Source organism: Bufo bufo, chromosome 6 (genome assembly GCF_905171765.1).
Source record: "Bufo bufo chromosome 6, aBufBuf1.1, whole genome shotgun sequence".
Classification (NCBI taxonomy): Eukaryota; Metazoa; Chordata; class Amphibia; order Anura; family Bufonidae; genus Bufo; species Bufo bufo.
The window spans coordinates 268,519,831-268,542,131 of record NC_053394.1 but is presented as its reverse complement, the minus strand read 5'-3'; the positions used below and the strand labels follow the sequence as shown (position 1 = coordinate 268,542,131).

At 41.5% G+C, this 22,301-nt stretch overlaps 1 protein-coding gene across 1 annotated transcript in view; it reads left to right on the top strand.

Moving 5' to 3' along the window:
• The window catches only part of WNT8B (Wnt family member 8B), a 115,295-nt gene extending 93,677 nt beyond the window's left edge, over positions 1-21,618 (top strand). The window contains exons 4-8 of the mRNA XM_040438420.1: positions 3,144-3,282; positions 3,791-4,003; positions 9,243-9,368; positions 19,374-19,516; positions 20,971-21,618. Of these exons, the coding sequence (XP_040294354.1) occupies positions 3,144-3,282; positions 3,791-4,003; positions 9,243-9,368; positions 19,374-19,516; positions 20,971-21,618 (1,269 nt within the window). The remainder of the gene's footprint in view (positions 1-3,143; positions 3,283-3,790; positions 4,004-9,242; positions 9,369-19,373; positions 19,517-20,970) is intronic.
• Positions 21,619-22,301: the final 683 nt, after the last annotated feature.

The window sequence follows — 22,301 nt, the reverse complement described above, 5'->3', positions numbered from 1 at the left end:
GTGGACGAGCAAAACAGTGTAATACCAGAAGATCCTTGTTGAAAAATTGCTCCAAAAATTTCCATCTGAAAAAGCTGGCGGCAGAGTCCGTAGTTCCTTGGGCAATCAAGGAGGGGAGACAAGAGGAACACACAGCAGTTCCAACAGAGGAAGGGCAACACTCTGCAAAGCCTGGGACAGTTTCATGACACCCCGTCAGCACCCTCACCCTGATGTGCGGCCTAGTGTCACAAGTAGGGAAAAATTTGGGAAGATGGTGAAGGAGTACATAGCAGACCGTGTCAGTGTCCTCAATGATTCTTCAGTGCCTTACAACTACTGGGTGCCCAAACTGGACACATGGCACGAACTGGCGCTCTACGCCTTGGAGGTGCTGGCCTGCCCTGCCGCCAGCATTTTGTCTGAGCGGGTATTTAGTGCTGCTGGTGGCATTATAACAGATAAGCGTATCCGCCTGTCAACTGAAAATGCTAACAGGTTGACTCTTATAAAAATGAACAAGGCCTGGATTGACCATGACTTCTCGACTCCATCAGAGGAAAGCTGATGAACATTAAGGCACTTTAAATGTGTTGTTTATAATGTACTGAATACACTGTATTCCCATGCACCTCTTTCACCACAAACAAGGGTATATGGTTGAATCTTCCTTTTCTCATCCTCCTTCTCCTCTTCCATCATATCAACACATGCTTATTCGTCGCATATAATGTTTTACAGGGTCAGCTCACTAGCAGGCCCTCGCATATAATGTTTTACAGGGTCAGCTCACCAGCAGGCCCTCGCATATAATTTTTTAGAGGGTCAGCTCACCAGCAGGCCCGCACCTAAAATCTTTTACAGGGTCAGCTCACCAGCAGGCCTTCACCTACAATCTTTTACAGGGTCAGCTCACCTGAAGGCCCTCGCATATAATGTTTTAGAGGGTAGCTCACCTGCAGGCCCTCACCTACAACCTTTTAGAGGGTCAGCTCACCAGCAGGCCCGCACCTAAAATCTTTACAGGGTCAGCTCACCAGCAGGCCCGCACCTAAAATCTTTTACAGGGTCAGCTCACCAGCAGGCCCTCACATATAATTTTTTTGAAGGTCAGCTCACCAGCGGGCCCTCGCATATAAAGTTTTACAGGGTCAGCACACAAGCAGGCCCTCGCATATAATTTTTTAGAGGGTCAGCTCACCTGCAGGCCCTCGCATATAATGTTTTTATTGCATCAGCTCACGAGCAGGCCTTCACCTACAGTCTTTTACAGGGTCAGCTCACCTGAAGGCCCTCACATATAATGTTTTAGGGGTCAGCTCACCTGCAGGCCCTCACCTACAACCTTTTAGAAGGTCAGCTCACCAGCAGGCCCGCACCTAAAATCTTTTACAGGGTCAGCTCACCAGCAGGCCCGCACCAAAAATCTTTTACAGGGTCAGCTCACCAGCAGGTCCGCACGTCAAATCTTTTACAAGGTCAGCTCACCTGAAGGCCCTCGCATATAATGTTTTTAGAGGGTCAGCTCACCTGCAGGCCCTCACCTACAACCTTTTAGAGGGTCAGCTCACCAGCAGGCCTGCACCTAAAATCTTTTACAGGGTCGGCTCACCAGCAGGCCCGCACCTAAAATATTTTACAAGGTCAGCTCACCAGCAGGCCCTCGCATATAATTTTTTACAGGGTCAGCTCATCAGCAGGCCCCCGCATATAATTTTTTACAGGGTCAGCTCACCAGCAGGCCTTCACCTACAATCTTTTACAGCGTCAGCTCACCTGCAGGCCCGCACCTAAAATCTTTTACAGGGTCAGATCACCTGCAGGCCCTCACCTAATTATACCTAATAGATGAGAAATTATCTAATTTCCTAAGGTATACCACTGTCATAGATGGAGGAGATATGATATTGTTTACATCTCACAACTGTTCAAAGATGTTTTAAATATAACTTGTCTAACTCTTTCCAGTTTTATTATAATCAAGTATATCATGCATATTTAGCGATTAGTGATAAAGATTGGTTGTGCCCTGAAGAATTTGAATTAATTACGAAACTGAATGCAATGACAACTAGATAAAAGGCCAAAATGTTATAAGTTTATTATTGTTAATCATTCCAATAGATTTAATTTTCAAAGCTTTCATAAATAGTCCAAGGAGATAGAGGGTCTCGACGGGAAGCTGTGGGACAATATCCTGCGTGATATTTCACGGGTCTCTAGGAATGAAAATTATAGGATGGTGCAGTTAATATAGTTCACTGACTTTACTATTCCTCTATGATGTTGAGAAACATTGGAAAATGGCAGGACTCAAATTGCCCAAGGTGTCCTTTTAAGACGGCATAATTTTTCACGTTATATGGGTATGTGCTGTCATTAATAGTTACTGGTGTCAGGTCTTTGACCTTATTATTGAGAAATTCTCTGTTTGCCTAGCTTGTGTATGGTTATCTGATAGAGCACTTGATGTCAGACACCTTATATCTCTTAATTACCTTCCTCTATTGACTTAGGAAGATAACAACATAGATTAAGGCAGAGGAGGCCTGAGTGTTTCCCTTTTTTTTGTTTTTTTTTGTCTTTTTCTGCCTTTTCTCCCTCTCTCTCCATGCCAACCCCACTCCATATGCTCCCCCCACCACCTGTACAGTCTTTTTTTTTTTTTCTAAGGTAGGGGGATTTCTCCCATGGGGTCCCTTCATCCACACTTGGGGTAGTTTAGCTTGGGTATAGAAAAATATTGTATTGATGATAACATATGTATCTTATATTTTTGGAAAATAAAAAAAACACAGCTGTTCATCGAGTTATATATTATAGATGCCAGTATGGCAACCAGGCTTGAGGAACCCCTGGAAAATACCATATAGCAAATAACTGTAGCATTAAGAGAGGTGATATTATCACTTTAGGAGATTATTTTCTGTTCCAGCCTACAGTAAAGTCAATTAATATTCAGTCCCCACCCCCGTTTGCATGAGTTTCCACAAAAATATTTACTTCCCACACCCAACAAATCAAAAAACTGTCACTAGGTAGGATATGAAAAAAGTTAACCCTCAGCACATTAAAATTTTTGCTATGCAAAAGCAGTTATTTTTCAAAGATGCATTCTCTCTTATATGTGTTAAGGAATATGATGTAATTTATATTTCTTACAGGCTTACCTTATCTACTCAAGCAGTGTGGCAGCTGGGGCACAAAGTGGTATTGAAGAGTGTAAATACCAGTTTGCTTGGGATCGGTGGAACTGTCCTGAGAGAACATTGCAACTTTCCAGTCATAGTGGACTACGTAGTGGTAAGAAACTTCAAAGCTTAACATATCTAACACCTCAAAATAATCCTTTCTCCCACACATATTTTTCTATATCAGATTTTGTTTGGCAAAACGTGTTGCCTTTAAATTTGAAAATTTTGTTGAAGCATGACTGGCATATATAGTTAATGAAGTATGCTCTTGAGCTATAGTTGACCATAGTAACTTGGAAAGTGATCTTAAAGGGTGCTTGAAGGTCATACATTGATTACTAAAACTGACTGAACCTGAAGAGCAATTTCTTGGATTCAGCAATTGTATCTGGGCAGTTTGGCAATCTTAGTGGTTTCTTCCTGGTGGTTGAGTCTATTCTCACTTAAGAGTTTCTATCTTCTAAACAAATGAATTTTTTTCCATTTTAATGGATTATTTTTTTTTTTTTGGTACTTTTCAAATAAACCAAGTCTTCAATAGCAAATTTCAAAATAGGTTCAACATAAAATGACTGGGGTTAAGAAACCCTCAATTTCCCAAGTATCCTCTCTTCCAGACTGGAACCCTCATTCTACTGGATCTTCTACAACAGGCAGCAGCCACTATGAAACTGGTTCTTCTTCTCCAGTCTGGAGCCTTCATTTCAACAGGATCCTCTTTTCCAGACTGGAATCTCAATACAACCGGACTCTCTTATCACGTCTCCAGATTCCATTACCACCGAATTATCCACCATCTGGCTCTCTTTCAGCAGGATTCATTTCCCCAGGTTAGAGTTTTCATATTTTTCAAAGGACCATTTCTCCAACTTGTCATTTCTCCATGGTGCTTTGGCAGATCCTTTCTGATGTAATTTTCTCAGGTGATTCTGGGCGTTTTCACTGGTTCTTATTTTTAGAGACAAAAAAGTTCACAACAGACCAATACTTATACTGTATAAAGATAAAGATAATATTAATGTACAGACCAGTCAAAAAATTAATGCCTTTACATCTTCTTTTCATTTACTCAAACCTATTATAAATACATCTCTGGATCATTATTATTATGATTATTATTTTTTGGGGGGGCGTTTATTCAGTATGTAGGAAAACTATGGTGCATTGAACAGAACTGTATCATAATCACAAACAGTCTGGAAAACAGAACAATCCTCCATAATAACAAGAATACCCTACTCAAACAAAAGAAAATAAAGAGAACCACAGCAAATCCAGGAACGTTGGAAAGATATGGAGTCTACTATGCAACAATTCATATAGACTGTTGTGTTGACCAGTTGCAAATTAAGAAGTTGATGCTTACCAAATGTGTCCCCATGTCTACAACTTTTTTTATTCAGTTAAAACTCATATGAAATTCCAGCATAAAAGATGTTTATGGTGGCCTACCTGACATCCAAAGGACTATGGTATCAAGGAACCAAAATGGAAACAAGCCGCATTGAAGACAATCTTTATTAAATATTCAGTTTGGCAGTATAGCCATGATATATAGGGGAACATAAGGAAGTTGTCCTGTTCGGTAACAAATAAGTAAAATGATCAACAGCAAGACCCAAAGCAAATTGGAGACATACAAAAATATTTAACGATTTTGTATTGTATATGTCAGTATAATGATAGTTATCCTTGTGGATTTCAGAACACAATATTGAAAAGCTATACTAGGACTACTCTAAAAAAAACTTTTACAACTCACCATCGTATCCACATGTACCCTATTTTTCACCCCATAAGACGCATTTTCCCCCCTCAAAAGTGGGGGGAAAATGACCCAGTATTATAAGGGGGGAATACTAATGAGCGATTCCATTATGGAAGCACTCATTAGTACCGCCAGACCGGGAAGCGGTGAAGGCTTTATTCTCACCGATTCCTGGTCCTCGGCTGTTGGCTGTTGGCTGTGCAGTGGCTGTGCACAGCGTGAGGGTGCTCTGTGACCTCACGCTGTGCACGCCGGTTCACAGCACCAGTGGCAGGAAGAAAACAGACCACGGGCGGTGAGGAGCGACAGCATCCGGAGAAGGAGAGGTAAGTGGTTTGTTTATTTATTTAATCTGGCATGAGGCAATGGGGGCTGATCTGAGACAATGGGGGTGATGAGAGGCATAAGGGATGATTATGAGGGCTGATGAGAGGCATAAGGGATGATTATGGGGCTGATGAGAGGCACAAGGGCTGAGTATGGGGGCTGATGAGAGGCATAAGGGCTGATTATGGGGGCTGATGAGAGGCAAAGGGGCTGATATGGGGGTGATGAGAGGCATAGGGGCTGATATGGGGGATGATGAGAGGCATAGGGGCTGATATGGGGGATGATGAGAGGCATGGGGGCTGATATGGAGGTGATGAGAGGCATGGGGGCTGATAAGAGGCATAGGGCTGATATGGGGCTGATAGGCATTGGGCTGATGAGAGTCATGGAGCTGATATAGGGGCTGATGAGAGACAACAGGGCTGATGAGAGGCATAAGGGCTGATGAGAGGCATATGGGGGCTGATGAGAGGCATATGGGGGCTAATGAGAGGCATATGGGGGCTGATGAGAGGCATGGGGCTCTTATCGGAGGTCTGATTGGGGGTCATTAACATTGGGGTCTGAGCTGAGATCTGATTAGGGGTCTGAGCTGAGGTCATATTGGGGCCTTATTAACATTAGGGATCTGATTGAGGCTGTCAGCTGAGGTCTGATTAACATTGGGGGTCTGGTTGGTGGTCTGACCTGAGGTGTAATAAAAAATATTTTTTTCTTACTGTCCTCCTCTAAAACCTAAGAGCGTCTTATAGGCTGGTGCGTCTTATAGGGCAAAAATATGGTACTTTTAGTCTATAATACAGTAGAGTTTACAGTATTAAGAATTCCCGAAGTAAGTTTGACTTTATATAAAATTGGCTAAAATAATGTAATGCTGTAAAAGGAAAAAGTATAATATAAAAAGTATAGTTTAAAGTTATATGTTTCATTTACAGTTTACATTGGGCCCTGTTTCATTCTTTGGCCAAACATATGTATATGGTGTTTTAGAAGCTTTTCGCACCGCAATCTGTTTGTAATTCTAATTTATTTCTGAATTAGCTGGTGGGAACTAGTTGGAAACATGGATACACAGGAGATTCTGTTCTCTCTCTGTAGTCTCTGCCCATCTCCACCAACCCCTCCCTGCTCTTCTCCTCCTCCTCTCTTCAGAAACTTCTAGGTAATATGATCCTTCAGTGAGTAAACGTGCATTTTCCCGGCCTGGGAATCGGGCAGATTATCTGGAATAACCTTTCCTGTGTTCCCAACAATCTGGCCATGCAAATGTGCCGCTAATCACCCAATGAACAAGTGTTTTGCTCGTTCATCGGGTGATCCTGTCGTTCATGCAGGCATCACTGATCATGGCTTCTGGGCAGCAACCATGATTCTGTATTAGGACAAGGGTTCGCAATAGCGATCCATTGTCCTCATACAGTAAAGTAGATCGCTGCAATGTAAATGTAGCGGTCACCTTTACTGAATGAGCAGCTGACTGTCAGGAAGGCTCGCTTCCTTCCCAACAATCGGCCACTCAGCTGGCCCCTGTAAATCCAGCATTAGCAGCCCATCTTAAGTGACAACGGTTGTGAGCAGTAACTTCAGAGTTACTGAAGAGGAGGAGGGAGAAGGGAGATGGTGAGGAGCCTGATAATAGAAGCAAGCATTTTTCTCTAAGATATATTACATATAAGTTTCTTATATTCAACTTTACTATTCATTTATGAAAACAGTTACTGTTTATAAAACAGACACCAAGAGACAAACCTGTTCAAAACAAACTGCTAATATGTTCGACATTCTTTTTTTAAATATGCAAACATATAGACATCAAATGTAATGTAAAGAGAGCTTGATATATAACATAAAAATATAACATCTATTTTATAGTGTATACATTTATTTAAACAAATGTCATCACTTAAAGAGTGTTATCCTATGATTAATGTAAAAAAAAAAAGCAAATCAGACATTATGTAGTACATGGCAACCACTTTCCAACAAGCTATGTTCCTCACATCCAGATCTAGAACTGCTCCATTACTTGATTAATTTGCTCTTTTAGATATTCATTAGGCTAGCACCCCGTAGTGCATGCTCATTCCACAGCAGCACTCTCCAGGTCATAGCTTGCAGAGGCAGATTATACTGTATGACTTCCTTTGTTCCCCATATCCAATCACTTTCACACTCTTGTCACCTGAAGAACATCTCCAGAATCCGCCCTTTTCTTACTGTAGAAACCGCCAAAACTCTTGTTGTTCCTTTCATTCATTCTCGTCTTGACTACTGTAATACTAAACTCTCCCCCCTTTAGTCTGTCCTAAATGTCACACTCAGGCTCATCTATCTGTCCACCCACTACACTGATGCCTCCAACCTGTGCCAGTCATTTCACTGGTTGCCCATCCACCACAGAATTCAGTTCAAACTTCTTAGCCTCACCCACAAAGCTCTCCACAGTGCTGCACCTCCATACATCTCCTCCCTCATCTCCATCTACCACCCTACTCGTGCTCTCCGTTCTGTTAGTGACCTAAGATTAACATCATCCATAATTCGAACCTCTTACTCCCGTCATCAAGACTTTTCTCGAGCTGCACCTACTCTCTAGACTGCTGTGCCCCGGAATACAAGGCCAATTTCCAACTTTCCTACCTTCAAACGTGCCTTAAAAACAATTTTTTTTCATGCAGGCTTATCATGCTTCCTAAACTGACTCTTACCCTAGTAACCTTTTGTTTCACCTCCACTTACTCATACTGTATATTGTAAGCTCTTGCAAGCAGGGCGCCCACTCCTAGTGTTTCAGTTGTATGGATGTCTTTTGTTTTGTACATGTTCCCTCTGAATTGTAAAGCACTGCAGAATATGGTGGCGCTATATAAATAAAGATTACTATTATTATTATTAGGAAGAGTTTGGAGCTTCTTCACAGGAGAGGCTAAGCAGAGAGAAGAGAGCTCAGGGCTGTATTGTTGAGCATCTGGGACTCTTCATCCACTATTGTGGGAGACTCCTTACACTGCACACGCTGTTCTCTCCATAAAGGAGAATGGAACAGAAAAGAGGGCATTTTTTATTGCATGTCAATAACATTATTCAGCCCTTCTAAAAAAATATTCCACTGGTGGCAGTTGAAAGATGAAACTGAGCATGTGTGACCATGCTCATTCAGCTTAGTAGGAGAGTGTGCACATTTCTATGTAAATTGAATACAAGGGAGGCACCATGATTATTTTGTAAAAGGCCTATTTTGCAACTGAAGCATTTTTGTAACAGAAAGTAAGTAAATTACAAACCTATCCATGATAAATTATGATAAAATAACATTTAATGTTGGGACAACCCCTGTTTAGAATTATGGGGCAGAATTTATCATGAGGGAAAAGTCACGTTTTCTTGAGTCTGCGTTACAATGATATTCAAATGTTGAATCTTTGTTTAATTTGGTGCATTTTTACAAGTGACTCCTTTATCTACACCGGGGATAAGCAGCCTTCGATACTCCAGCTGTGGTGAAACTACGACTCAGAGCATGCACACTTGCTTAGCTGTTTTCAGAATTCCCATAGAAGTGAATGGAGCATGCTGGGAGTTGTAGTTTCACCACATCTGGAGTGCCAAAGGTTGCCGACCGCTGGTCTACACAGATGCCTGATAAGCCACCTCCCAACTGGAGTGAGATTGCAACTTTTTTTGTCACTTTTAAAGAAAGTTGCAGTTAACATGCCCACTTTCCTACCCACTGTTCAACAGTGGCAAGAGCAACGTAATTACAGAAAAATCTAAAATTTTTGTCCAAAATAGTGTGAGCAAAAACTTGAAACTTCTTTTATTCCAGAATTCTGGTGCAAATTGAATTATAAACCCCCACTCATAACTTTTCTTTTTCTTTCTGATGGAATTATAGACCTCAAACATATGTATGATAATAGGAGAATAATAAAATAAAAATTCCAATTTTGCTTTTTATTTTTGTGTTACAGCAAACCGAGAAACTGCCTTTGTGCATGCTATCAGCTCGGCAGGAGTAATGTACACACTGACACGGAACTGCAGCCTAGGCGACTTTGATAACTGTGGCTGTGATGATTCCAGAAATGGACAGCTGGGTAAGACACTAATATAATGAAAAAAACGATGACAAACCTGCTGGTTTAATGCATTAGAATTCCTACTTTTATACTGATTGACCTTTTTTGAACTAAATGATGCTTCTGGTATTAAAATAACAAGGTATATAAATCATCAATCCCTATGAAAAATACAGGCATTATTATAAAAGATTATTCAATAGATTGGATGGTTACATCTAAACATTTTTTGTTTATTAATTTCTCCCTCATTTTACCATAAATTGAAAGATGAAACTATTATGCAATTAAAATTACTTTTTGATGGCATCTTGATCCAGGGATTGAAGGGCATATTAAACAGACCAATTATCATATCATTCAAATTTGAGAAATTATCTAGAAATGAGCGACCTTCTAGAAATTTGTTTCATATCTGATTTCTCAAATATATATTTTTTTATTCTATCTGTGCCCAAATCGATTCTACATGAATCAAATGTGCTCCAATTAGCCAGACATTTGGTATATAACACTCTGAGGTCTCCTAAGGGTGGGTTCACACTAGCGTTAGTGATTCCGTTATGGCTTTCCGTTATAACATGGTTATAACGGAAAATAACGGAATCCATAAGACGGAAGGACGGATCCGTTCTTCTGCCCATAGACTTGTATTATGCCGGAATGCAAAACAGAAGCCTTTAAAAAGCATTCAGTTTGCTCTCCGTCCTAATAGAAGTCTTTGCCTTTTAAAGGCTTCTGTTTTGCATTCTGTCTGGGCATTCCGTTATTTTCCGTTATAACCATGTTATAACAGAAAGCCATAACGGAATCCCTAACGCTAGTGTGAACCCACCCTAAGACTCTTTTTAATCTTTTTTTTCTAAATTTTTGCTTTTTCTCTCTTTTCCCCGACCCTACTTTTAAGCTCTTTAATTCAATGACAGCAATATCAAATAATGTCAGAGTGACACTTATATACACTCACCTAAAGAATTATTAGGAACACCATACTAATACGGTGTTGGACCCCCTTTTGCCTTCAGAACTGCCTTAATTCTACGTGGCATTGATTCCACAAGGTGCTGATAGCATTCTTTAGAAATGTTGGCCCATATTGATAGGATAGCATCTTGCAGTTGATGGAGATTTGAGGGATGCACATCCAGGGCACGAAGCTCCCGTTCCACCACATCCCAAAGATGGGTTGAGATCTGGTGACTGTGGGGGCCATTTTAGTACAGTGAACTCATTGTCATGTTCAAGAAACCAATTTGAAATGATTCGAGCTTTGTGACATGGTGCATTATCCTGCTGGAAGTAGCCATCAGATGATGGATACATGTTCTCATTCTGTTTACGCCAAATTCGGACTCTACCATTTGAATGTCTCAACAGAAATCGAGACTCATCAGAACAGGCAACATTTTTCCAGTCTTCAACAGTCCAATTTTGGTGAGCTCGTGCAAATTGTAGCCTCTTTTTCCTATTTGTAGTGGAGATGAGTGGTACCCGGTGGGGTCTTCTGCTGTTGTAGCCCATCCGCCTCAAGGTTGTGCGTGTTGTGGCTTCACAAATGCTTTGCTGCATACTTCGGTTGTAACGAGTGGTTATTTCAGTCAACGTTGCTCTTCTATCAGCTTGAATCAGTCGGCCCATTCTCCTCTGACCTCTAGCATCCACAAGGCATTTTCGCCCACAGGACTGCCGCATACTGGATGTTTTTCCCTTTTCACACCATTTTTTGTAAACCCTAGAAATGGTTGTGCGTGAAAATCCCAGTAACTGAGCAGATTGTGAAATACTCAGACTGGCCCGTCTGGCACCAACAACCATGCCACGCTCAAAATTGCTTAAATCACCTTTCTTTCCCATTCTGACATTCAGTTTGGAGTTCAGGAGATTGTCTTGACCAGGACCACCCCCTAAATGCATTGAAGCAACTGCCATGTGATTGGTTGACTAGATAATTGCATTAATGAGAAATAGAACAGGTGTTCCTAATAATTCTTTAGGTGAGTGTATATAGTTATGGGTAAATGCATGGTTGACAATGTTAATAAACAACCTGTTTAAAAATGGACTGCATCGTCACATTTGTCATTCTTTTTCATATTCGAAACCTTCCAAAATTTGTCCCTTATTGGGGGCAGATGGGGTTTATAGACACTCAGGATTATGGGGGGAAAAACAATGGCTTGGACCAAGAGTCCAAAAATTATACCTTAAGGGTGTAAGATCTATGCCCGTTTATACAGACACACATGTTTATGTCAAAAGAAACAGTGGCTTGTTCTGGACAGGTGTTCAAAAATTGTGTATTATGGGAACAGAATGCCTGCCTGTATTTACACACATAAGTGTTAATTGTCAGAGGAAACAGTGGCTTGTTCTGAAATTGAAGGTGTGTAGGGGTGTGTAGGGGTAATAATGGAAGCAGTAGTAGCGGCAGTAGTAGCTGCATAGCATGGAACACACAAGGCAATAAGTAGATGTGTGTGCAGCTGTATTGGGGTAGCAGTAGTGGTGGCTGTGTAGGGGTAATGGTAGTAGCAGTAGGGGTAATCAAAGTAGCAGCAAGGAGTAGCAGCTGCGGGGGAGGCAGCAGCAGCCATATGGTTTGTGACCTGATGGGGCACCATCAGCAATGGCAGATCTATTCATCGGCCTCAGTCAGAGGTGTATGAAAAACTTTACGCATGTATGCCTGATTTATTTTGACAAAAGTGATGTTTTGTGTACACTGGCAGTGGACAACTTTGTCCATCTGGGTGTGACGAAGCCACCTGCCAAGCTTAAAACCCTCTCTGAAAAGACACTAGTGGCTGGACAGGACAGTACAGACAGAGCAAACTGGGCCTGTTATGATCAGTGCTCCAATCCTCTGGCTCAGAAGTCCATTCGTTTAGGCAACAGGGTATGTGCTGGAGAAAGGCCATAGTCCAGGTAGGACTGAACCTGTTTGTTCAGACAGTACGTCTCTTTGCTGATTTGCGTCAGCTTGGTGCAGCACATGGAAAAACTGCTCCATTATGTTGATGATACTCAAATGATGAAGCAGCTTCTGCTGTTTGTGGTAGAGTTGATGGTGGGAAGCGGGTGACTAAGCAGGTGGCGAAGAGGGGCCTCCTGGTGAGACATGCGGGCGACAGGCATCTGCTTGCTGAAAGCTGTGGCAAGCTGCCTACTGACTAATCAGGTTCAAAGGGCCTGAGTACTTGACACGTGTCAGTGATGAGCTGCAACTGAATGGCCTCGAAACAACACATGCTCCCTGATGAGGTGGTCTGGTGCATGATGAAATAATCAGTGTGGCCACAATGTTCCTGCCATTGTATGTTTGCTGCTAGATGCACTTTAGCAAGTGACTGGCTATGTGGCTACTCTCACATAGGCGATCAGCTCTAACACAGCATAGCATGATAACAAGGAGGGGGAGTGGGATCAATGATATGCACTGCTTCTGTTGGGGATGGAAGGATGTCCATGAAGGACGACATGGGAACCAGACCAACACAAACTTGGAGGTGTCAGTTGGGCCTGGCCTCATTGCTGCCACAAAAACATTGACCCAGTGGGCCATGAAAGACATGTATTTTCCCTGCCTATAACAGCTGTTCGAAGTTTTCCTCAGTGCCATAGCTTTCTGCACAGCGAGAATTGCAAGGAGCGGCCAAGTTCTCCACCATATGAGGCATGGATAGCTTTTTTTTTAGAGAAATAATGGTGGCTAGGTATCTTCCAGTGAGGCTATGCACACACCATCAGTTCCCTAAAGGCAACAGAATCAATTAAATCGTGTGGCAGTGACTGCACCACTGCAGCTTGGCCAGGTGGGCATTAAACTTGTGCACCAGTAGATTGTTGGGCATGTAGAGTGTTTTCCTGGTCACACTTTCTGTTATTGATGGCTGTTGATGGAGCAGAGTAGGAGTATGAGGAGTAGTCTGAGTGAGAGAAGCAGTAACTGATGATGACAATGAGAAGGACACAGTACTGCACATAGATGCGGCCTGGCTGCCTTAAAGGAGGCCAGTATAAGGGCACCCACAGAATCATGTGCATCACAAGTTCCCGAGCTGAAAAGAATAGAAACAGATCTGGCCCTGGAATTTTTTGGGAGGTTCTGGTTGTACGTTGCCTCTGCTCTTTATAGCCCACACTGCAGCCACCGCCATCCTCTTACTCTGATGTCACCTCTTCCTTCTCAGCACCACGATCTGGCTCCTAGATCCTGTCACAATCATTGTCATTGTTCTCACAATCCCTACCATTTTTATTAGATTGTGATATGTCATTGTGGGCTCTATGGCCCCCCTCCTGATTCCCTGCTCTATATTTGCCCGGGTGCCACTGCCACCACATGGCTTCAAGTGCCATTACTACCACCAGCACAACTTTGCATTGAGTCCCCCAGATCTGCCTGAACTTCCTCCTCATGCTAGTCCAAACGCTGAATGTTCTCACACAAGTCATCAGCAGGGAGATTATCTGCCTAATAGGACCTTTACTCTTTCAAAATTGGTCTAACAGGCCATTCATTATATTCTGCTTATCTTTAACGTAGCAATGTAATTTCAGTAAACGTTTGATATGTCATAGGGACATATCAAAAGTTTAGATCGATGAGGGTCTGAGCTCTGACACCACCATCAATCTCTAGAACAAGAGGAGAGAATCACTTGCTTAGAGTGCTCTCTCTCCTCGCTACAGGACAGGAAGCAAGACAGACTCAATAGAAAGTCTATAGGCCCGTCTCGCTCTCGCAGTATCCCAGACCTGGGGGGTATCTGCAAAGTTTGAATTATTATGTAATGTTTGCAATGCTAATGTAATATACTGGACACTCAGCATGAGGAAGGTATGGCTCAGCCCTTTCTGGAGCTTAGGGTCAGGGCTGACTCCACTTTTGGTTCCAGAAGATTATAGAGTCTTGCTGTAGAGAGGTCAGAGGTAAGGAGCAGTCTCTATGTGCTCCTCTCCGCCAGACTTCAGCACCAAACCCTGGAGACCTCTAGAAGCTCCAGGAGATGGAAGATAGCAAGAACTAAAGGAAGAGGATTTGCATGGTTACTGGTAGAGAGAGAGAGAGAGAAAGAGAGAGAGACAGCAAGGTAACTCAGCCTAAAGCATTCCATACTGCTGCTGCAAAGAGGAGACTAGTTAAAGGGGTTATTCCATGACTAAACTAAAAAAATGAAAATCAGATATCATATAGTACATGACAATCTCTTTCTAACAAAGCTATTATCAGCCCTTTATCTCACATGGATCCAGAGATCTCCTCATCCATTGCTCTGCTAGATTTATAGCAAGCTGACAGCTCAAGGAGAGTGTTTTTTCTGCTGAAGCTAAGGGGGCGTGTCCATTCTGTTGCAGCTCTGAGTTATGATAGGGAGTATCATAACTCAGGAGGCAGTTAAAGGATGCAACTGAGCATGTGCGGCCTTCTCAGTGAGCTGGACAAAGAAATAAGAAAAAGCAGGTGGCACTATACAGATACATTTTATTAAATAACTCATTTAAATTTTAATTACATGCAATTACTAAATTATTTACATCCAGGTGCTGGTTTGAAAACTGTAGAATATTTTTCGTGGGACAACCACTTTAAGACACCATATGCACCCCAAGCTAAGTGGACACTACAGCCACAGATGCAAGATTGTAGTTGCTAGCCAAATATCTCAATAACAGGAACTTTAGCAAGAGAAGGAGTAACTGGAGGGCAAATGCTGCAACAAACTACCTAGCTCATGCTTGGACATCTCAGAGGATTTTGCACTGTGTATAGATAACAGCTGGATGTACTACAACTCCTATTGTGCACACTGCACACAGTAAAGACAGACTTTTGTTAAGTTTAATCTGGCTTGTCTCTGACTCTCTTAATGGCACATGCTGGCCACTGCATTGCCATCACATGCCCTGCCTAGCTAGCACCCACATGGACATTAACACTATGGGCACCCCCAAACTGCCAGATACTAATATATCCATTAAATCATTATGAACGGTAAATATATCTAGCAAATCTTTATTGTTATGAAATATTATACTGTTTCCTTTTAATCCTGCAGTGGTTCCATTCACTCCTTCATGTTCACTGAACTGATGCTTATTTTATGTAAATCTAACCATGAATGCTTCCGGATAGCTTCCAACTACTTGTTCCCAGCAGGAGGCAGTGTTCTCTGTTGTCAATCAAACCTGGCACAAAACCGAATCAGTGTTCTTTCATTCTTTCATTATCTGATTAGGTAGACCCAGTTATATTATTCACAATACAAGGAACAATAGAAAAGCCCCATTAATAACTTACTCTACATACCACCAGTGCAATATCCAAATGTAACATACCAGTTATCAAAATGGTTGTACGTTTTGGTCGAGTGATTTTAAAATCATAATATATATATATATATATATATATATACACTGCTCAAAAAAATTAAGGGAACACTTAAACAACACAATGTAACTCCAAGTCAATCACACTTCTGTGAAATCAAACTGTCCACTTAGGAAGCAACACTGAGTGACAATCAATTTCACATGCTGTTGTGCAAATGGGATAGACAACAGGTGGAAATTATAGGCAATTAGCAAGACACCCCCCAATAAAGGAGTGGTTCTGCAGGTGGTGACCACAGACCACTTCTCAGTTCCTATGCTTTTTGGCTGATGTTTTGGTCACTTTTGAATGCTGGCGGTGCTTTGACTCTAGTGGTAGCATGAGACGGAGTCTACAACCCACACAAGTGGCTCAGGTAGTGCAGCTTATCCAGGATGGCACATCAATGCGAGCTGTGGCAAGAAGGTTTGCTGTGTCTGTCAGCGTAGTGTCCAGAGCATGAAGGCGCTACCAGGAGACAGGCCAGTACATCAGGAGATGTGGAGGAGGCCGTAGGAGGGCAACAACCCAGCAGCAGGACCGCTACCTCCGCCTTTGTGCAAGGAGGAACAGGAGGAGCACTGCCAGAGCCCTGCAAAATGACCTCCAGCAGGCCACAAATGTGCATGTGTCTGCTCAAACGGTCAGAAACAGACTCCATGAGGGTGATATGAGGGCCTGACGTCCACAGGTGGGGGTTGTGTTTACAGCCCAACACCGTGCAGGATGTTTAGCATTTGCCAGAGAACACCAAGATTGGCAAATTCGCCACTGGCGCCCTGTGCTCTTCACAGATGAAAGCAGGTTCACACTGAGCACATGTGACAGACGTGACAGAGTCTGGAGACGCCGTGGAGAACGTTTTGCTGCCTGCAACATCCTCCAGCATGACCGGTTTGGCATTGGGTCAGTAATGGTGTGGGGTGGCATTTCTTTGGAGGGCCGCACAGCCCTCTATGTGCTCGCCAGAGGTAGCCTGACTACCATTAGGTACCGAGATGAGATCCTCAGACCCCTTGTGAGACCATATGCTAGTGCGGTTGGCCCTGGGTTCCTCCTAATGCAAGACAATGCTAGACCTCATGTGGCTGGAGTGTGTCAACAGTTCCTGCAAGACGAAGGCATTGATGCTATGGACTGGCCCGCCCGTTCCCCAGACCTGAATCCAATTGAGCACATCTGGGACATCATGTCTCGCTCTATCCACCAACGTCACGTTGCACCACAGACTGTCCAGGAGTTGGCAGATGCTTTAGTCCAGGTCTGGGAGGAGATCCCTCAGGAGACCGTCCGCCACCTCATCAGGAGCATGCACAGGCGTTGTAGGGAGGTCATACAGGCACGTGGAGGCCACACACACTACTGAGCCTCATTTTGACTTGTTTTAAGGACATTACATCAAAGTTGGATCAGCCTGTAGTGTGTTTTTCCACTTTAATTTGAGTGTGACTCCAAATCCAGACCTCCATGGGTTGAAAAATTTGATTTCCATTTTTTTATTTTTGTGTGATTTTGCTGTCAGCACATTCAACTATGTAAAGAACAAAGTATTTCAGAAGAATATTTAATTAATTCAGATCTAGGATGTGCTATTTTTGTGTTCCCTTTATTTTTTTGAGCAGTGTATATATATATATATATATATATATATATACACACATACACGCACTACTCACAAAAAGGGATATTTTGCTTGTGGGTAAAACTTCAGGATGAACCTAAAATGCATTTTAACCTTTACAGGTGAACTTAATGTGAATTTCTCTAAACTTTTGAATGCACAAGTCCAACTTTTCAATGTTTCAGTAGTTTTTGCACAACTTGTTCTCTAACAAGGAGCTTAACGGCAAAATTCACAATAAGTGTTTGATCCATGAATCACCCAATAAATTACCTGGTTCAATTAGAATTAGCATTTAAACAGTCCTCCTCATCATGCTGTTCACATTTTGACATCATAAGACCAGGAAGACACCTAACAATTGATCAACAATATCTCGCCATTGCAAGGCTTCAAGCAGGATGTTCTCAGACAGAAGTGGCCACAGAGCTTAAGTTAGAGTGCCACAGAGTGTCATCAGCAGGTTGCAACAGAGATACTGACAGGCTGGAAGAGTCACAGAAAGGCATAGAAGTGGACGTCCTTTGGCCACATCCCACACTGATGACCGGTTCATTGTGAACAATGCTCTGCAGAACCGGATGATGAATGCCACACAACTCCAGGCGGATTTATGGGAGGTGAGAGGCACCCAAGTGTCACATCAGACCATATGAAACCATTTACATCAGCATGGTCTACGTGCTAGACGGCCTGACCACAGGCATCATCACAGGCATCATCATCTTGCATGGGCCATGGAGCATCTACGCTGGACAAGGGACCAGTGGGCTTCAGTGCTGTTCACTGATGAAAGTCAATTAACGCTGAGCAGAAATGATGGCCACCAATGATTTTGGAGACGTCAAGGAGAGCGTTATGCATCAGTCACTGTTCTCACCAGACGAGCCTTTGGTGATGGTGATGTTACAGTGTTGGCAGGTGTGTCTAGACAATACAGAACTGCCCTACACTTTGTGAATGGTACAGTGACAAACCCATGCTACTGTACTTGAATAACATCATTAATCCAGTCATTCTGCCTCTGCATGAACAACACAGGCTTAATTTTATTCTCATGGGCTACAATGCGCCAGCTCATTGAGGTCGCATCATTAGAGAATTGCTGCTGGAGACTGGGGTACCTCAAATGGAATGGCCTGTACTTTCTCTAGACTTGAATTCAATTGAAAACCTATGGGAGTCGCCATGTAGAGGCTTTTAACTCTGTACCCTAGAACCTCAATAAACTGAAGGCCGCCCTTCAAGAAGAGTTGGATGCCATGCCTCAGCAGACAATAATTAAAATTGTGAACAGTATGAGACATTGCTGTCAAACTGTAATTGATGCTCAAGGCCACATGACAAGTATTTGATACATTGACATTTTTTGTGGGGGTATACCGACCACTGTTGTTGGCTTTTGTTTCAATAAATTGTTTGAGATGAGGAAATAGCCATTGCATGCTTCTACTTTCATAATACAATATCACTGTAGCGTGAACTTTTTACGTTTTCCATAAACTTCATCTGAAAGCCAAATATCCATAACTATATATATATATATATATATATATATATACATATATATATATATATATATATATATATGACGAAAAAGTAGGACTGCACTCCTGAGTTGTAGTGAAATAGATAAAACTTTTATTCACCCATAATATGGCAAACTTGCGACGTTTCGGCTCACAAGAGCCTTCCTTCCGCTTGAGGAAGGCTCTTGTGAGCCGAAACGTCGCAAGTTTGCCATATTATGGGTGAATAAAAGTTTTATCTATTTCACTACAACTCAGGAGTGCAGTCCTACTTTTTCGTCTTCATATTATTGGGTATTGCCGTGACCCATTGCTGGACATTGCACCCGTCTCCTGGTTGGTGCTCCCGCTGGATTATTTCTTCAATATATATATATATATATTTAATAATGATCTTCCTGAATCCCATATTGTAATACGTTTTTCAAAAATTAAGTCTGCAGGTCCAGATAAATATATTACTTACATTACTTGTTGACATTTATATTTTTCACTTACAGGAGGACAAGGGTGGCTGTGGGGTGGCTGCAGTGATAATGTTGGATTTGGAGAAGCTATTTCCAAGCAGTTTGTGGATGCGCTAGAGACTGGACAAGATGCTAGAGCAGCCATGAATCTTCATAATAATGAAGCAGGAAGGAAGGTACCATTATAAACTAAATGTAATAAACTTTCCTAAAGCCCTGACATGGTAGAAAAAATGCAACAACTGTATCATAGAAGGCAAAAATACATAGTATACTAAAGAATACTGCTAAAAATTATACACGGCAATAGTTACTATAGAGAGAAAGTTTATGTGTATTTGCCGGTGTGTCAAGCTTCCATCACATTTCTATATTTTTAGTGTTTAAATTGAATTATTAGAGTAGGTTCATGTGACTGTTTCGTTTTCTGTTCTTCTGACGTATCAGTAGAACGGAAAACTAAGAAAAAACGGATCCTTTATTTTCAGCCCAAATTATGCTCATTTTGCATCCGTTTTAGACAGTTCCATCTGTGATCCGTTATTTTTAGATGAAAATAAAAGTATTTCATAGACTACTTTTTTCCGTCTAACATAACGGATCTCAGATGAAAATGGGTAAAACGTATGCAAAATGAGCATAACTTAGCATAATGGGATGCTCAAATTGAAGGATCTATTTTTTTTTTTTGTTTTCGGTTCTTCTGATGGATCAGAAGAAAGGAAAACAATACGGTGATGTGAACCTACCCTTACTCTTCAACAAGGTGATATAGCAACATGAACATCAAAGAAATCCCAAGACATGAGGCCAAGCACAGTACAAAATCCATTATAACAAATCAAAAGGTCAAGAACTAGTGAAAGAACTAGTCGAAAAACATATGAATACAAATAGTTTCCTGCCCTGTTTTCTGACATTGAGTTATCTAAGATGGCCTTTAGACCTTTAGAAACCAGGTTCACTATACATCTCAAAGCTTAGAAACCAATGAACAGGTCCACTGGATAAGATGGTGGTGACCTATGGCTATGAGTTTCTACATGTTTACCATGGCTGACATTCAGGCTGAGAATACTGAATTCTGTACATATCTTGAGTCTTGTTTTGTGCTATCTACAGTGCATAAAGTGGCAAATGTGTATATTCAAATTATAATTTAAAAGTTTGACTCTATGTCATTGGAGATGTCTTCAAATAAGTAGCAAGGTAAGCAGCAATTGGAACCATGGATTACAGTAGGAATACAGGTTTATGGACATGTCAGAGGCCATGAAGGCAAGTACTAGGAAACAGTAGACACTCTGTGTGTCATAGTACAGATTCTGTATGTATAAGGACTACTCAAATCATTTACTAGGGAAATGCAGATTCAAATTGAAGTTTCAGTAGCTTCAAGTGAATTTTGCCTTTATAGCAATGGCATATATTGTATTACAGGTCATTGGTGGTTTGAGTGGAAGTCCTGGAAGTAAATCCTTATTTTAAATAAAATGAAACTAGTTCTGCAAGGCCATTAGATTTCACGAGACCTCTAATCATCAAAGAAGGGGTAGTGAACAAAACCAGGCGCATCACAGGTATACTGTGGGAACATAATTGTTTACCTGTATTTCTCTGTTCTATGCAGGCAGTGAAAACCACCATGAAGAGGACATGTAAGTGCCATGGGGTCTCAGGAAGTTGCACTACCCAAACTTGCTGGCTTCAGCTGCCAGAATTTAGAGAGGTGGGCTACTATTTAAAGGAAAAATATCACAAAGCTATAAAGGTGGATCTGCTGCAGGGAGCTGGTAACAGTGCGGCCAGCAGAGGTGCCATAGCTGAAACGTTCAGTTCTATCTCTAAGAAAGAGCTTGTTCATCTGGAAGATTCCCCAGATTATTGCTTGGAGAACAAAACTCTGGGTCTTCTGGGGACAGAAGGCAGGGAATGTCTTAAAAGAGGCAAGACGCTCAATAAGTGGGAAAAGAGAAGCTGCAAGCGCCTATGTGGAGACTGTGGCCTGGATGTGGAGGAGAGAAGAGCAGATATGGTTTCCAGCTGTAACTGCAAGTTCCACTGGTGCTGTGCTGTTAAATGTGAGCAGTGCAGGAAAAGTGTGACCAAATACTTCTGTGTCAAGAAAGAGAAGCGCGAGAGGAGCGGAGGTGGCATTACACGGAAGAAAGAAACTAAACCAAAAAAAGAAGTTTTAGACACCATTAACAGATCATTAACTGTATTGTTTATAAAAACTGGTTTGCTAGAACAAAGAATGGATCCGGTCACCTTGTGACACAACATGGTGATATAGTTTCTAGCTACATTTACTAACTGGACTAATACAATGTACGCTGAATACTGAAGGCATGCAATTTTTGATCAGTATTGCTTCCCACACAATGCATGCTCATGTTCTCAGCATCAAAAAAATATATAAGTACCTTCATCAATTTTACTTACACAGCTCTTAAATCTCCTTTTTTTTTATTAAAATGTGGTAATAGTTTTTAATTTTTTTTTAATTATGTCACTGCCTTTAATGCTCTGTAGAAACCGGTTACTTATAAATTTCAAATTATAGTCCAATCACAAGAAAGAGCTGTTTTCTGAGGCTTTAGTATTTTTAAAACCTCTATAGGCTGCAGTTTTAAATATGTGCATTATGCTTAATAATATATAGGTGCCTTTGTTGCAGATATGTATTTTAAGGACAATTCACTTTTTAGGCCTATGTAGATACTGTACTTCTTGGTCCTATATTTTGCAGGGAACATGAATCAGATAATTCTTGCATTTATATCATATATTCCAATTTTTATGTTTTATAAAATTGTGTTTCCTTGTTAATTTTTGTCTGACACTGTACACAGGTAAATGTCATCAAATGGAAAGCATACGCTACAATCATTTCTGGAAACTTTTGTTTTTGATTGTAAATTTCACAAAAAATTTCAGGCAGTGAGGAATACAGCATAT